The 17,854-nt window shown below is 30.8% G+C and overlaps 2 protein-coding genes across 4 annotated transcripts in view; one reads left to right on the forward strand and one right to left on the reverse strand.

Moving 5' to 3' along the window:
- Positions 1-9,822, reverse strand: part of LOC143067632 (alpha-mannosidase 2-like) — a 32,075-nt gene extending 22,253 nt beyond the window's left edge. The window contains exons 1-10 of one of the 2 annotated variants that reach the window (XM_076241024.1): positions 9,580-9,822; positions 7,211-7,406; positions 6,311-6,457; positions 5,152-5,296; positions 4,092-4,263; positions 3,762-3,889; positions 3,252-3,425; positions 2,657-2,837; positions 1,661-1,838; positions 342-520 (exon numbers count right to left, since the gene is read on the reverse strand). In XM_076241024.1, coding sequence (XP_076097139.1) covers positions 342-520; positions 1,661-1,838; positions 2,657-2,837; positions 3,252-3,425; positions 3,762-3,889; positions 4,092-4,263; positions 5,152-5,296; positions 6,311-6,457; positions 7,211-7,345 — 1,439 coding nt within the window. In that variant the 5' untranslated portion in view covers positions 7,346-7,406; positions 9,580-9,822. The remainder of the gene's footprint in view (positions 1-341; positions 521-1,660; positions 1,839-2,656; positions 2,838-3,251; positions 3,426-3,761; positions 3,890-4,091; positions 4,264-5,151; positions 5,297-6,310; positions 6,458-7,210; positions 7,407-9,579) is intronic. The other variant, XM_076241025.1, reaches the window with a different exon arrangement.
- Positions 9,823-9,888: 66 nt separating this feature from the next.
- Positions 9,889-17,854, forward strand: part of LOC143067633 (ribosome quality control complex subunit NEMF-like) — a 43,306-nt gene continuing 35,340 nt past the window's right edge. The window contains exons 1-12 of one of the 2 annotated variants that reach the window (XM_076241026.1): positions 9,889-10,064; positions 10,842-10,910; positions 12,633-12,735; positions 13,160-13,285; positions 13,738-13,883; positions 14,310-14,377; positions 14,548-14,637; positions 15,640-15,713; positions 16,087-16,151; positions 16,347-16,422; positions 17,313-17,375; positions 17,528-17,653. In XM_076241026.1, coding sequence (XP_076097141.1) covers positions 10,009-10,064; positions 10,842-10,910; positions 12,633-12,735; positions 13,160-13,285; positions 13,738-13,883; positions 14,310-14,377; positions 14,548-14,637; positions 15,640-15,713; positions 16,087-16,151; positions 16,347-16,422; positions 17,313-17,375; positions 17,528-17,653 — 1,062 coding nt within the window. In that variant the 5' untranslated portion in view covers positions 9,889-10,008. The remainder of the gene's footprint in view (positions 10,065-10,841; positions 10,911-12,632; positions 12,736-13,159; positions 13,286-13,737; positions 13,884-14,309; positions 14,378-14,547; positions 14,638-15,639; positions 15,714-16,086; positions 16,152-16,346; positions 16,423-17,312; positions 17,376-17,527; positions 17,654-17,854) is intronic. The other variant, XM_076241027.1, reaches the window with a different exon arrangement.

The following is a 17,854-nucleotide window of genomic DNA, read 5'->3' on the forward strand; positions in this document are numbered from 1 at the left end:
CTGATATTTACCGATTGTAATGCAACTTTATAGAACATATCCTTAACCTATCACAAGTAGTTCCTTTCAAACTGACTTATGCTGAAAACTTAACTATTGCAAATGCTGTTTCCACAGCCTGAAAAGCAACTCTAATGTCTCACCTTTCGCTACTTTAGCGGCACAAGAGACAAGACCAGTGGGTTTATTCCGGTACTCAAATTTTTCCTTCATATTAATCAAACAAAAAGAAGATGTATCTAGTTCTACCAGTTTGATATTAAGAACTCTTGACCAGGTCAGTGACCAGTATTGTGTCTAAGTGATGACATAAAGACAGAAACTGTCTTAAGAATAAGTACCTCAGTAAATCTTGTACCCGTCTAATAATGTGTTTATAATGTGGACGTGTTGTATAGTATCCACTCCAGTAATCCTCCCCACGATCTGCATATGTAAAGAAATCCCCAGATAAGGTGGGAAATCTGGTCTTAGACATTGCTACTTCATTAAAATAATCTGATAACGTTCCAAATTTCACCTGTAAAACAAATATGTCCTTTATTTTAAAAATTTGATAATGTTACAAACTTCATCTGAAAAAACATACATGTCTAAAGAAATCTTTAGTTGGCATAAGCAGATCAGATAGTGTTGTGCACAATGCACATTCTTAAGACATCAATCTTTCAGAATCAACTTTTCTCATTTCTAAAACAAATGCTGTCTTGCTTTATACTCCCAATGAATTCATCATAAATTTACTAAGACATAGGTAGTTCATAGCATGACAGTTTTGTTCAATAGGTAAAATTCAGTCCCAAATCATCATGGATAAGGTGTTTTAACCTTTAAAATTGTATGATTGTAATTAACACTAAAAGTAAATTCATAAAAATATGAAGGGTCCCTTTTGTTTCACTTTTTCCAAAATGCAAGGCGTCTTGCTAAATACAGGAAGACAATAAAAATTGTAAATATGTCTCAAAACCACGTCAGTTTTTAAAGATTATAACCAATAGGTAACATCTGAAGACCTTGATTTTTTCAATCTTTCAAGGTAAATAACTCTGAAAATCAATCAATCAAATATCAATTTGGGTATCCTTCATATTAAATAGCCAAAAGCTATGGATTTTGTTCTTGGCACATATGTTATATTTAACAGACCTTTGATTTTTTTGCTTTCCTTTCTTCAAGAGTATTAACTAGTGAACAATAACAGCTTTGACAGTAGTAATACAACACCTGAATGCTATGGTTAAAAGTGTTAAAGGCAAATATATTTAACTGAAAAAAACCACTTGCTCAGCAACAGGAATATAATTAACCTAAATAATTTCAAGAAGCATAAAAAATCAAAGGCAGGAATCTGTCAAAAACCTAGAGGATAACGTCTATTAAAATGTCACCTTTTTTTTTTTAGAATGTATCACTTCTTGTTTTCCAACAGCCTTAAATTAATTATGCAAGTGCATAATCTCTATTTGCAGATTAGGCCTGAATTTTGAGGACTATCTTATATCTGTTTGTTGGCATCATTGAACTTCATATGTCTCAGCTGTTATTGAGGATAAGACTTGAAGTTTCAGTAAAGTGTCACACCTCTTTTCATTGACAGTCTCCAGTTTATGAAATTGTTTCGTTTTTCTTGGTGTATAAGACTTTCAGAATGTCTCACCTCAGTTTGAAAATCTGGCCTTGAGTTTATATAAGTCATCAACTTTTCTAGGTTGTTTAACTGATTATGCCATTCCAGTGATGTAGCATACCGTACATCATCACCATGGGGTACCAGAATGACATCAGTTCTGTAAAGCTCCGCTTTCTTCTGAAATTGTTCCCATAATTGTCTACCCCTAAAATAAAACATATAAGAAATTGATGAAATTGCAATAAAATTTCTAAATGTGTTGGTTTTTTTTTTTAACTTTCTGATATATTTTGACTTTTTCGCAATTTAAATGACTCCACTCAAAAGAAAATATTAAAAAACCCTCTTATTCTACAAGGAAAGTTATTAGCATTTATTAATATTATGGATTTTGTTCTGATGTTAATGTTTTTATGGATTGTTGTCTTATTGATATTAATCCCACATCTCCTTCTGCACATGTTGTTTCATGAATTTTACAGTTCAAATACTGGAGCTTCCAAATATGCAAATATTGTTCTCAACTTTGAATACTTTGCAAGAAAAAAATAAATATAAGAATAAGACAAGGACACATGGCAGGAACTATTATTTCTAATATAAATGTGTGCACCTGTCCTGTCTGGAGCCTGTTGTTTAGTGCTTGTTATTTGTTGGTGTGGTTCATAGGTTTTTCTTGTTTCTCACTTTTTATATAGATTAGACTTTTGGTTTTCCTGTTGGAATGTTTTACATTTGTTATCTTGGGGCCCTTTATAGTATGCATTTTGGTGTGAGCCAAGGCTCTGTGATGACGGCCATACTTTGAACTATAGTTGTTAACTTTTTATACATTGTGACTTGGATAGAGAGTTATCTCATTGGCACTCATATCACATCTTCTTATTTATATTAACCAGCACATCAAAAAAAATATTGAATTTATTCCACCTATGGAATTTCTTTGCCTATTAATGTCTTGCTTTTCATGGTAATTGACAACTGTTACAGTAAATATGTTATAAGGTGAATAAATAATCCTACAAGGAGTCTATGTTGTTATCATCAACAGATTGAACATCAACTTTCTGGCTTCCATGATAGCATTGTTTCTTAAAGAAGTCATACTGACAACACACATAAGGATCTGGTCCACAGGAATGCTGAATGGCATAAGACAGAAATGGAATCATGTGGCAAAAAATGTCTGTTGAGTCAGTTGAAGCTAAAAAAAAAAAAATATATGCAAATTATCCATCTGTACATTACGATCATGGGTTTATTTTGGTTTCATGCTTAAATTCAATTTAAACTATTGGGCAAAAAGAACCTTGTTTATCAAACAATAGGAGGCTGTTAAAACTGGTCACATTTAGGTTTACACATTACATTATTCAACTATTAATATTAATACATTTTTTGTTTCATTGATTTACTTTTTGCAAAATATCAATTTTGCTCCATACTCCAAGTATTTTTCATTTCTTATACATGTATAAAGAAAAAAATTATAGTTTTTAAGTTCTTTCTTAAATATATGACCCTTGTAGGACCTGTAGTTATCAGTATACATGTTTTGCTTTCTGTGTTGACTATTGTCTTTCCAAGAGGATCTTTATCCATGAAACATTAAAATTACCCCATCCCTGTCTCCAGAAGAATTCCAAACTTCTCTGCTCTGCTAGATGTTTTTTGATACTGTAATGAATTCTCTGAATAACCATGCCGTTAATGCCAGAATGTTTCAAAAGATATGCCATGGTTGGAGAATGACCAAATGGATCTACTGACCATCCAGCAGTTGGTTGTATACCTACAATAAACATATTTGTTACTTTTATTTTATGTCAAAGTTTCTTAGTAATTACACAATGCATCCATTATAATTTGGATATAAATATAAGAAGAAAATCCAATGAAGCTTTAAACAGAAACTTGAAAAATGCCTTTTGGGCCCTAATTCCTAAAAGGTTGAGACCATAACCCCCAAAAACAATCCCAACCTTTTTTTTGTGGTATTGAACATTTTGATAAAATTTCATAGATATCCATAAAATTCAACTAGAGTTACTTACACTGAGAACCTGTAATTACCAGTTGTAATCATTCAAATTAAACTAAAAAATCTAAAACTTGAACTAACTTTTACCTAAATTTTGTTGAAGCCATTGATGACCTTCTATCAGTTGATCGAGCATGGCAGTGTAATGAGCTGTTCCTTCATCTGTCATCACCCATCCCCCTGTTGTTATCTCTAACTGTTTATTATGAAGCAATCTAAATAGAAAAGATCAGTTCAAAATTCTATTATAGATAGTTTCTATTGGAACTTAAAACAGATATCATTTTTTATTTCATAACTACCCATTCTTTTCCCTTTTAAAACCACTTTTCTAGTCATCAAAATACATGTAAATAGAACATGTCTATACCTTACAATACTTTTCTTACATAAGGGCATATGGAAACTTCAATTTACCGTTTAAGATCATCTTTCTTGTTCAGACTTGCCTGATTCCACCATTCTGATAAGAAGACCATTTCTGACCATATAAACTTGGTACTCTTGTTCTTAGATAACATTGATATGATATTGTTTAGGATGTTTTTCCCATAAGTTGTGAAGTAACTTTGTAGAGTTGATTTCCAACCTGAAAAACATCTAAATTTAAATGTAACTAGTCTTTATTCTATAACCATTCACCTAGCTTCCATTAATGACTTAATATAAAATCAAAGTTTCATGCTATAATTATAAACAGTTAAAATGGTTGAGGCTGTAAATTCGACTTTAGTGTCATATAGTACAAAATTTTTGGTATAATTAGTATTTAAGAAATACACTAGAATATACATTTGAAATAGATATGATATGATTAGGAACAGGACAACTATCCATTGACCAAGAGACACAGATGTGAACAATAATAGATCAGGGTACTGAGTCCTTAACTCCTTAAAAAAAATGGAGATAATAGAAAAACAAAGGAACATTTCATAAAAGGAGATTTATTATCAAATCAGCTCTTCTTTTTAATAAAATTTAAACAGCATATTTGATTCTGAAGACTTGATGCAAAGCCATATGGAATCAATGGTTAAATACTTTACTTTTCTTCTATGCTTTTAACAATAGGCTTCTAAAGTTTAGTTCAATTGAACTTTACAGTTTCCCCAGTATTTAGGAGATAACTGTATTGTATTTTAAGATCAAAAGGCATCAATTGGTGATTTGATGGTCACAAATTAAGTTTACTGGTGACATGTTAGCGGAGACAGTAAACAATTTTGAGACCATCAATTAATGCCGTTAGAGCTTAAGATACAATATCATTATCTCCATTCTAATGAAACTGACAGAAAAGAACTTTAAAATATGTATTTAAAATCTGTCATATTTTGCACTTGTGCGTACGTTCCATAGCATCAATTGTCAATTGATGCCATGAAAATTAGTGAAGTTATTCAATCAAAATGCATGTTACAAACGTTGTTGCATTAAAATAGATTGTATGCAGTAAAATAAGATTCGGCATTACCTGGATCCATATGAGAATGAGGCATAATGATGACCTTTAACTTTTTGATGTTCCATTTATCCACAGTTATAAGTTGGAGATATCCACTGACCGGGTAAACATATTTTGGGTAGGATATTCTCAACTTATCAATTTCCTTTTCAATCTGTAATAAAAATCAATATACAAACAGGCTTCTTGCAGTACAATTTATTAGCCATGAAATATTGCTTCAATTTTTTTCCAAAGTTTTAATCCCTTTGAAAGTTGATAGATCCTGGTAGAAACGTTAACTTTTTATTTATTGTTTTATGTGATTGAAAAGGACCAGCATGTCAACTTCCTATTACACTTAAAATATGTATTGCCTGTTAAGTTATATTTTACCAAAACTATGTGGACCTACCAAAAATTAAGGTTGCATTATATGTATCAAGAAAACTGAATACTGATAAATAAACCATGAAAATGAGATAAAGGTCAGAAGATTCTTGATAACAGGACATGTACATTTTACTGCAATTCTATAGACCAAATAAAGTTGAACTTCTACTCTAAGACCATGGAAACAAAGCTTGAAATTCATGAAATTCTCAACTGGCAAAAAAAGAAACTTGTATTTCTGACCATTTTTTTTGTATTCAGTATTATCCCTTCAAAATTTTTATGAATACCATCACAAGTTAATAGACCCTCAAACAATATCTGTTTCACAGATGACTACAGATGTTCAAATTGTCGTAACCACCTCTTTTCTGAAAATGTGATCTACCAAATTAGACATATCACCAGGTAAGTACTTATATGAGCTAATAGACAGGTGCCACATGTGGAGCAGTATCTGTGTTACCCTTCTGAAGCACCTTTGATTACTCTCCAGTTTTTGGTGGGATTTGTTGCGCTGTCTCAAGTTTTCTTTGTTGTGTTTTGTAAATTATTATTTATCTTTTGACGTTTCCTTTCTTTGCCATGGCATAGCCAGTCATGAATAACCATATTTCGTGAATGAATGGTTAAGACAAAGAATAATATATGCATTTAGTATTAAGTATTCAACATTTTTAATTTACACATACTTATACAATTCCACAAGCCATATATAATGAAACTAGGTTTTATGAATTGAAAATATCTTATACAGTGTATAAGATACTACGAAATCTAGTAAAAGCTTACTTACAATGATGTCTGCTTCCCACTCAGATTGTTCATTAACTGAACACATCAAATGGTTCCTGTAGTACTTTTCCTTCATATTTTTGACTGGAACTTCAATAATACCACTGTTAGGTTCAGTAAAACATTGATGGTCATTACTGATATATTCCTTAAATCATAACAAAAAACATTGAATATAAACAGGAGAAATGTAAGCCAGGCAGGAACCATTATATTGCATCAACATGATGTGATGGCCTGACTAATCTAATGAATTCAAAATTTACTAGTGACCACCATTGTTTGTTTATGTGGTTCATAAGTGTTTTTTGTTTTTTATATAGATTAAACTGTTGGTTTTCCATTTGCTTGAATCTACACTAGTCATTTTAGGGCCCTTTATAGCTTGCTGTTTAGTGTGAGCCACGGCTCTGTGTTGAAGACTGTACTTTGACCTACCCTGTATAATGGTTTACCTTTACAAATTGTAACTTGGATAGAGAGTTGCCTCATTGGCATTTATACCACATCTTCTTATATCTATTGTAACATACATTGTACAATGTATCCTCGACTGTTAAATTACCAATGTCAGACCATTGTAGCATATAGCTTTGCACAAGATTTTTTTTTATCTACAATGTTTATCAGATATTTCTGTTTGAAATCTATTAAGAAAATACAGTAGACAATAATAGTCAATTGTCATACTTTTTATATTAGAAGATTAAGAACTTTAATTCATGCAAGTTAAGCTGCTGCACATATTCTTTGATCCTCTTTGTTAAGTTATGTTTAAACATGTTCATGTGTAAAAGTTTGTTCCTTTAAGCATACAAATATCCAAGCTACTACAATATGTCTGATTAAATAGTCAATGCTTATTTCATGATAATAATTTGTTAAAAGAAACATGCAATACCTTATACATCCATTTGACAGCCTGTGTTATCTGTTTTCTTGGTCTAACATCTAACATATGGTACAAAACCATACATACTATAGCATTGATAATGGTAAAGCATAGTAACATGTAAATAGCTCTGCTTTTTTTCATTGTCTCCTCCTACTAGGCACACAAATCCTCTATTTTATCCATCTATGCCATCTATGCGTACCTAATAAAGACATATACAATTGTAACAATGTCTATTGTTAAAATTACTAAATTGGCAATATATTTATAAAATGAAAAACTGTATTTTCACATTGAAACAATGACCACCAGTTTATTTTGTTTTCTCATTTTATACTATTGTTGGTTTTTTTTTTTAATTTGTATTTTTATTTTAATCTTAATATTCACATTGAAAATGTCTTTATTTATATTATCCAAGACTAAAGTATCATGGTCTATTCCTGAGAACTGCAATTGTGTGTAGATTTGGACTTTTTTACTGATGCATTCCACAAAAAATTATTCAAGACTGTAAAATTACCTGCACTGTATTGCATAAAGTGTCTTACATACATGTAGACCCAAACTAAACTAGGAAAACTTGAGATTGACCAGTGAGCCATAAAAATGAGGTCATGGTCAGATGATAATTTCCAGAAAAAAAAGACATATACACCTTACATTCATTCCATACACGTGACCAATTTGACCAAATATAGTTGACCTATTGCTCCAATCTAATTAAAAACCGATCTCTCATCGCTCCTGTTTTATGATATGTCGGCTCCCATGCGACATATCAGAAAACAGGAGCAATGAGAGATCGGTTTTTCATTAGATTGCTATTGCTCATGGTACAAATGTAGAATTATAAAAACAGATCTAAGTACAAAAACTTAACATTGAGATGAGCTACAAAATTGAGGTCAAGGTCAAATAAAACATGCCAGACTGACATGTGCATCATAAAAATTTTCAATACACCAAATGTACATGTAGTTGATCTAATGCATATAGTATTAGCTATAGAAAAACAGACTAAAACGCAAAAACTTATATCACTGAACCATGAAAATGAGGTCAAGGTCAGATTACACCTGCCTGTTGGACATGTACACCTTACAATCATTCCATACATCAAATATAGGAGACTTATTAGCTTATAATATCTGAGATATGGACTTAATCACTAAAAACTTAACCTTGTTTACTGATCCATTTAATGAGGTCAAGGTCAGATGAAAACTGACAGTCCATAAAATAAGTTCAAGGTCAGATGAAAAGTTATCCTATTACTCATCAGACAGAAACTAAACATTATAAAAATATTGTTACCTTTTTTTAAGTAGTCACTGAACAATGAATTTGAGGTCAAGAAAATGTGACAGACTTAATTAAACTTCATAACATAAGGCATCTTTGTAAAATGTATGGAGCATTCAGGTCTTCCCCCTAAAATATAAAGCTTTTAAGTAGTTAGTAAATAACCACCACTGCCTAATTACTATCGCTCTCTTCAACAGAAGTTGCACTCAACAAAAATCAGACCATATTGAAATATTACAACACACTAACATTTCCATGTCCTCACTCCATTGAAACAAAATTTGAAAAAGATCCAAAGTGATCCACATTGCACACAAGTTGTCTTGTTTCAAGCTCAGATATTTAGTTTAATAGGAGGAAAACATATATAACAAGAATGTGTCCATAGTACATGGATGCCCACTCGCACTTTTATTTTCTATGTTTAGACTACTGTAAAATTGGGGTAAAAACTTCATCAAAAACTACCTTGACCAAAAACTTTAACCAAAACTTTAACCTGAGCTTCGCACTACTTTTTTCTTTGTTCAGTGGACCGTGAAATTGGGGTCAAAACTTTAATTTGGCATTAAAATTAGAAAGATCACATCATGTGGAATATGTGTACGAAGTTTCAAGTTGATTAGACTTCAACTTCATCAAAAACTACCTTGATCAAAAACTTTAACTGAAGCAGGACAAATGGACACACGGACAAATGGAGGTAGACCAGAAAACATAATGCCCCTCTACTATCGCAGGTGGCAGTGGCAGATCCAGCCATTTTAAAAAGGAGGGGTTCCCAACACAGAGTAAAGGGGGTGGGGGGTTTCCAACTATATGCTCCCATTCAAATGCATTGATCGGTCAAAAAAAAGGGGGGGTTCCAACCCCCGGAACCCCCCCCCCTGGATCCGCCACTGGGTGGGGCATAAAAATTCGTTTTGGTTAAGATATAATCTTTTCTAAATATTGTTTTCAGTTAACTAATTAAAATCAAATATCTACCTATCTTTTTTTCGTTTTGGTTAAGATATAATCTTTTCTAAATATTGTTTTCAGTTAACTAATTAAAATCAAATATCTACCTATCTTTTTCTGATGATTTGAGCTGTATATTCCTAAATATCTCTCCAAAAAATGAATTCCTCTGCATTGACATATAAAATAAACATACAAAGTGTAACTTGTTTTTACTAGTACAAAGGAATTTTGCATTGTGTATTTGTTCTCTAAATTCGTTATATAAATGGTACAGTAATAATTGGCAGTATTGGGCATTTAAATGTCAAGTTAGAGTAATCCCAGTAATCCCAGTTTCCACTTAGAAAATTTGGCGCGAATTACGTGAAAAACGTATCTCCTATCCAGAAGATTTCAGTTCTCGGGGTTTTTCTTTCATTTGGATAGATCACGTCATTACGAAACGGATGTGTAATGTATTGAAAGAAACTTTCCCAGATTTACTGATTGAATTAACTTTTGTTTGATATTTGAGCATTCAACAGTTAGAAAAAATGAAGACTCGATTTAGTACAATAGATATTGCCGTTGTCATTAAGGAAATAAGAAAGTAAGATATCAGATTTTGTCATTATTTGGTAAATAAATTTTACTTTATATATTGATAATCACTTTTCATTATCAGAATTTATTGCGTATTGAAAGTATGTATGAATCAAAATTCCCAAAATTTATAAATAGTATTGTATTCATGTATATTGAATATACTAAAATGTATTCAAATGTCTTCATTTTTACTGAAGACAATAATATAAAGCAGAAAGTAAAATCACAAAAATACTGAACTCCCAAGGAAAATTCATAAAGGATAGTCCCCAATCAAATGGCAAAATCAAAAGTTCAAACATATCAAACGAATGGATAACAACTGTCATATTCCTGACTTGGTACAAGCATTTTCTTATGTAGAAAATGGTGGATTGAACCTGGTTTTATAGCTAGCTAAACCTCTCACTTGTATGACAGTCACACCAAATTCCCTTACATTTTCACCAATGCCTGAACAAAACAAACAGACACAATAGGTAAAAATGTCAAAAATAGGGGTACAGCAGTCAACATTGTGTTATCATCTTAATCACTATAAAAACAACAAATGTAACGAAGAAGCACAAAAAGGTATACATCAAAATTAAAAACACTAAAATAGCAGATGTCATTTATCTGTTAGAGACATGTACAAAATGTATATAGTATAATTTTTGGGATGCGAGTTAACAAAGTGTATGATATAGATGACAGGGTAACTGTTTTTATTGTAGATATTGTTGGATGCGAGTTAACAATGTGTATGATATAGTTGACAGAGTAACTGTTTTTATTGTAGATATTGTGGGATGCGTGTTAACAATGTGTATGATATAGATAGCAAGACATACCTACTTAAGTTGCAGAGGTTAGTATAATAAAAACAACACTAATGAGAAAATGTTATGATTGATAAAATTTCGTTTAAGTGAACAACTTTTAAATGGAAACAATTGTAAACCAATTAAACAGGAATGTGTCAAAAAGGCAACATCCTGACCAAAGAAAAGCCCAAGGCCAAAGCCAGAAAATCCAGCACCCATAGGTGTGCTTCAGCTTGCTTATTTACAAACGTGTAGTAGTTCATCAAAAATGGTTGTCACTAAATCTGGAACATGTAAATGAACCAAAAGTAAAAAAAAAACATACAAGACTAACACTACATCAAATGTAAAACATAGTGTTCTGTGGTCAAATTAAATAATATAAGTTTTAATAAATTGATCTTTAAAAGAAACGACAAAAAATGCCATTTCTTCATATGCAAGTATTTTGAATAAATGGTACCATTATCATTCTGAAACCGGTTTAGGTACAACAGTAGTATACATTTCAGAATTTTATAAGTTTAATGTCATTGATCGTGAATGCCTATGTAAAAACAGTTTCATATACAAATGTATCTGTGGACTAACTTTCCAATGATCATACTTCATAGTAAGGGGCCTAGTGGTCTAAAAAGTTGAACTACTGTATCACTAGGCTGCAAGGGTTCAAACTAGTATGGGTCCAAGGTCTACATGTAGGTCCTGTCTTTTCTAGAAGAGGCCTTTTTATTTTTAAATTAACAAAAGTCAAGGTACCTACCATTCTTTTTTAGATGCTTTATACACTACCATTGATTTATTATGGAGGACCTTTCACTTGAAATTTCAAATGGTTCTGGACCTTTCATTATAAAAAAAAAATGAGCCCTTGGGCTGTTAACACTAAGGTTGTGAATTGGAATACCTGCATATGCATTTCAGTTGTTCTCAAATCTTTTATGTTATTAACTAGGATTGTCAGTTTTCCTAATGAAGATTGGTTGCCAAAAAAAATAGCATTATGGTACTGAAAGTGGTGTTTAACAGCAATCAATCAATCAATTAATCAACAAATTTTCCAATGATCAATTCTAAAAGTAATTGTGAACTAATAATGCAGTTATCAATTATAAAAGTAATTGTGAACTATTATTCCAATGATCATTTATAACAGTTACTTTTATTCTTATAAAAATATGACAAAGTATTTCGGCACTATAGAAGAAGAAGGAGATGCTTTATTTCCATCAAATGGGCTCACAAGGAGCATAATATATTATCATTATAATGTTATTTTTACAAATATAATAAACAACAAGTATACATAGTTACAAACACAAATAAGAAACAACAGTTTTCATATATTCGTATATATATAGGAGTATATATAAAACCTTCGTCTCAGGCACACCTCTAGAAAGTAACAAAAAAGATTTCTGTGAGTAGGCTAAATATATCTAGCTGAACTGCAGGAGGCACCAAGGGATGGTGCTATATGGCATGGTGGGTGCATATTAAAATGTGTAATGGGACTTTAATGATATGGTAAGATATGGTATATATGTTAGAAGTTGCACATAACTGGTATGTCATCCTTGTGCCTGGTGCAGAGGAGTCAGTACTATTTAAAGTGACACAACTGCAAGAGGCATCAAGGGACAATGACATGACAAAGTGCACATATAACGAAAAAGAAAAAAATTATTACCAGTTTAATGAAAAATATCAAAAGCAGAAAGGTACGATATACGTTCCTAAATTAATGAAATTTTCTTAATTTTCAGACCAGATGAGAAAGCCATGATTTTGATGGAATCTGGAAATAAAATCCACACTACTGGTTTTGATTGGCCAAAAAATATGGCACCTTCAGGATTTTCTATGAAGGTAAAAATACTTTGAGGTTGTGCTTGTCTGCATAATATGATGAAAATACATTCGCAGTACATGTACTTTGAATTCAGAAATTATTGTTGTGTTTTAATTAATGCAACTGGATGAGTATCGCAATAACAAAAACTCACATTCTTTTATCTGACTTATATCTGTGTGCAGATTTTCCTGAAAACACAAAAATAGATCTCACAATTTTGTTAAGTCTTTAAAAATCGCAAATTAGATGCACAATAATTTCTGAATTTTCAGTAAACTATTCTTAACTGTAAGATGACAATCAATTGTTTTTTTTATATTAAAGCAAACATTTTACATAATTTTTTACCTTTATTACATGGATTATTTGCTAAACTTAAGATTATGTATTTTTATAAGACTGAATGTTGAAATGTAATGGCAGTATTTCATTTTCTAGATGAGAAAGCACATTAAAGGGAGAAGACTGGAGTCCATTGAACAGCTAGGTGTTGATAGAATTATAGATCTACAGTTTGGATCAGGAGAAGCTGCATATCACATCATTTTAGAATTGTATGACAGAGTATGTAGTATGAATTGTCAGGTTATGCCAGTAATACATAGCTTATTTATGACAGAGTATGTAGTATGAATTGTCAGGTTATGCAAATAATACATAGCTTATAGTGAAATTCTTGGGAAAGATGTCAGATCTACATCCATGTTGAAATCTAAATGGATATAATGTTTGGCCATGCTATGAGTAGGCACCCTTTTGATATTTAGATATTTAAAGGTCAAGGTTACTTCAAGTATGATATTAAACAATATTGATTCTGTGGCACATTTAGTCTTGTAGTAAAGTGAGGTTTAGCAGAGAAAAAGTTTTAAAAAAAGTCAAGCCATTGAAAGATGATTATACTTTGGTGTCATATTAGTAGAAAAGAGAAGATTTTGTCACTTGTTTTTGAACTTATAATAATGATGTACATTCATTTTAAAATAGTCTGTGGTTCATTTTATTTCTTTTCTTAGGGAAATATAGTGTTAACAGACTTTGAATACACTATATTGAACATTCTCAGACCTAGAACTGATAAATGCCAGGATGTTAGATTTGCTGTCAAGGAAACCTATCCAATAGATGCAGCAAAGCAACATGAAGTACCTACTGAAGAATCGTAAGTTTCAGAAGTTATAAGCTGTCAAAGTCAGCTACCGTTTCTTTTTCATTATTTCAGCTAATTTAGTTTACAAGTATCAATGGTTTTTTTCTAGTGAAGAATAAACATATTTACACTTGTATGCAAATTTGTCTGCCATTTCTTAAAACCATGAAAGTTTCCGCAAAATATATTGCTTTATGCAGTTGTTTGACATAGTGATTAAAACATAGTTGTTGCATGACATTGAAAGGTTATTTTGAGACAGATGAAGGGTCATTCTGAGACAATTAAGTTTAATACCTGATTGATTATAAACAACTATTTTTTGAAAGTAAACAATATCAAAGCCTGTAACAGTCCAGACATTTTTGTTTTGTTCAAATTTAGAAATGCTATAATAATATTCATGTAATAATCATTTTTATTTTTTTTAATTTTTAGCTTAAGAGGAATTTTACTTGCTGCAAAGCCAGGAGATCAGTTGAGAAAAATCCTTATTTCTCATTTAGGTGAGTATGGTCACATCTAATTCATTTTAAAATCAATTATAAGTCCATTGATGAAATCATGAGTTTGACTCAAATGTATAAACATTTAGTGAGTACTTTCTTGTGTTATCAATTCTGTAGTTACAATAAATATTAAGAACTGATATACTATAATTTTACTTTTTTGACAGATTATGGTCCTGCTTTAATAGATCACAGTTTGTCGACAGCAGGATTTCCTGATAATTGTAAAATAGATAAAGGCTTTGAAATTGATAAAGGTTTGTTTACATGTTCATAATAGTCTAATCTATTGATTTATGTGCCAATGGGTTCTACAGAAAATTGAAAAACAATTTGCACTCTGACTGGGTAAGAATTAGCCCTTAGACTGCTGCATTCATTTCTATTGTACTTTTGTGTACTGCTGAAGTAAATTTTAATCACTGATGAAATAAACATGTTCACTTACAATTGCTATATCTTTGTAAATATTGAATATTCATCAATTAAAGTTATATAAAAAAAGTATTGTTAGATTCTGTATTTTTTATTTATCTTACTTTTGTGTGAGTCTCTGGTCATTTTTTACCTGTACAGGTGCAAATAGAGGTAAACAAAGGTAAACTTATTTTTTTTTCATGTTTTATTAACGAATCCATCAATGTAAAAACTTTACTAAAGTATCCATGACTTCAGAATTGAACCAATAGTTCTAAATATTTTTTTAAAGGCAAGATGTAAATGTGCTGATCCATACTTTAAAATGGAGAATGACTGTCTTATGATCTAAATTTTCATCTTGTTAATATTTTTTGTTCCTGTTGTTTAATTACTGAATAAAAAACTTGGTTCATCGGTCAACATTAAGTTTTCATGTTGAGATTGCTTTCACAGATACCATAAGGAAAAGGTGACCTATACTTGGTTCATACAATCACTTTACTTGTACATGTCTGTCTGAAAGAGTTCACCTGACCTTGACCTAATTTATATAAAGTCTTCATGTATGTGTATGTTTCTCAGTTACTAAAAGTTGTAGGAAAAACTTATTTATTCTTTAAAATTATTGTAACCAGCTGACCTTAACCTCATTTCATGGTGTATTTATGATCCTCAATTTCTTGTATGAAACTGATCTCACATACATTAGATATATGCAGTCAGAATTGATAAAGCAGGCAAGATAATTCAAGGTGTCCACTTTAGTGTTAATTTTGTACATTTATATGTATTGAGTTTAAAAGACTATGTTCATGATAATAATCATGTGATTATTGTAGATTTTACAAAGTTACTTATTGCCATAGAGGAAGCAGAAGAAAATTTTAAACTACTACAAGAAAATGAAAGCAAGGTAAAACCTTACATTTAAAATTCAGAAACCTTTACAATTTGTGTCCTTAAACGAATCACGTGTGGATAATATATTTGTCTTTTTCATAATCAATTTATCAGATTAAAAGTTCGTTTTAGGTAAATTAAAGGGACTTACTAAAATGTTTGGGTAAAAAGTTATAAGAGGTTACAATATCATTTATTATAATTTCCTCATTTTCATTAATCTTATAGAAATATTACTTCTAGGATGAACTTTTTGGTTGAATGTGAATTTCCCTATTTTCACAACACTTATATAGCTTTCCAGTAGTCTCGTCAGTAATATTACGAACAGTATTTTTTGCAAATATATTTTTATACGAGTATTTAACTTATTTCAAATTTAACAGGGCTACATCATTCAGAAAAAAGAGAAAAGACCAGCTGGATCAGAGAATAAAGAAGATCTACTGACGTAAGAAATAAGCCATTATGTTATAAATTTAATTGACTGTAAATAAGATATGATTCTAATTTATTGTATTGGTTTGAAATAGTTCTATGCTTAAGGTAAATATAAGTGTTTAGACTTTGTTTTTCCAAAGAAAAAAACTGACACATTAGGTCTAAATCAAAATATTTTTATACTTATCCGTTATACTTTTGGTAGGTATGATGAATTTCACCCGAGGTTATTCAAACAGCATGCTGAGAAGCCTTTCCAGGAGTATGATTCTTTTAATCAGGTATCTCATATAATACATCTTTGCTTTAGTCAACACTGTTCTCTCTGTATCAATGTAAAAACATTTGTCTTCTGTATTAGTATTAAAAATTGATTATTGTATCTATCAGTATGACGTTAGTAATTTCTATGTAAATAAGAAGTCACAGTAGTGAGACTTACATATGCTGTAGCCAACAGCTACTTCAACAATGTGTAAAGTTTATGATAAGTTCACACAAATAAGGGCCATCATTTACTTTAGAGAACCAAACCCATATAGGGTTATGCTTAAATTGAAAAATGTAAATAAAGTCTCATGCAACACATAAATTTATGTTATCAGTCTAAAAAGAACTGTATAAATTCTTAACGCTAGTTTGTTTATCTTTAACTGAAGGTATGTCCATTCAAGGTGTTTAATCTTATTAATTGATTACATAAATGCAGAAAATAAATAGTGCCTGACATTAGGGAAACACGAATCAATCAAAAAGCTTGTAGCTATACTTAATGAATTCTTTAAAAAAAATGTTACAATAACAACAACAAAAAAATGTTACAATAACATCCAATCTAAATAACTGAACTGTATACTACCCCATTTGGACTCTGGTGATAGATGGCAAGTCCTACCACTTTTCCTTAATTCTATAGAGTTGTTTCTTGTAAAAATAGTAAATAATGTTTATTCCTCTCACTAAAAGGTCAACAATGCTAGTAGATGAATATTTAGTCTAGATGTTATATATTGAGAAAACCATAATGAGGTGGCAGATTTGTGATAATTCTGGGTTAAACTAATTTTGTAATTACCAAACCCTCTCCTTTTCAAAGCCAATTAGAGGAATAACAAATATGTCGACAAGAATTTATTGTACTTGTGGTTTTTTTATTTCATCTTTCTTTCAGGCAGTAGATGAGTTTTTCAGTAAACTTGAAGGTCAAAAGATGGATATGAAGACTGTTCAACAGGTTACCAGTATAATTTTAATTGTTTTAAAGCAGTTGTTCAATGTTATAGTTAAAGTTAATCTTTTGCTCCATTAATCAGTCAAACAAGCAAGTGTGAAAAGAACAAACGGAAAGGACTCATCATAATTTAAATAAAAACAATATTTTTTCAGGAAAAATCAGCCTTGAAAAAGTTAGATAATATTAAAAAGGATCATGAGAAACGAATAGAACAGTTACAAAAGGTCCAGGATACTGATATAAACAAAGGAAGACTGATTGAGATGAATCTAGGTTTGGTGAGTAGAAACAAATACAAAGAGTTGTTGATGATATTAAAACATGTAAAATGGATTAAATTCAGAAAAAATACATCATGCTACACAAGTCATTGCAATGATGTTGATTTACATACTTTCTTGACAATTACCGATCATTAGAAGTTGTGAAATTACTCAACTTTCTCATGATATAAAAAAACACAGAGGCTCAAGATAAGA

This window comes from Mytilus galloprovincialis, chromosome 3 (genome assembly GCF_965363235.1).
Source record: "Mytilus galloprovincialis chromosome 3, xbMytGall1.hap1.1, whole genome shotgun sequence".
Taxonomy (NCBI): domain Eukaryota; kingdom Metazoa; phylum Mollusca; class Bivalvia; order Mytilida; family Mytilidae; genus Mytilus; species Mytilus galloprovincialis.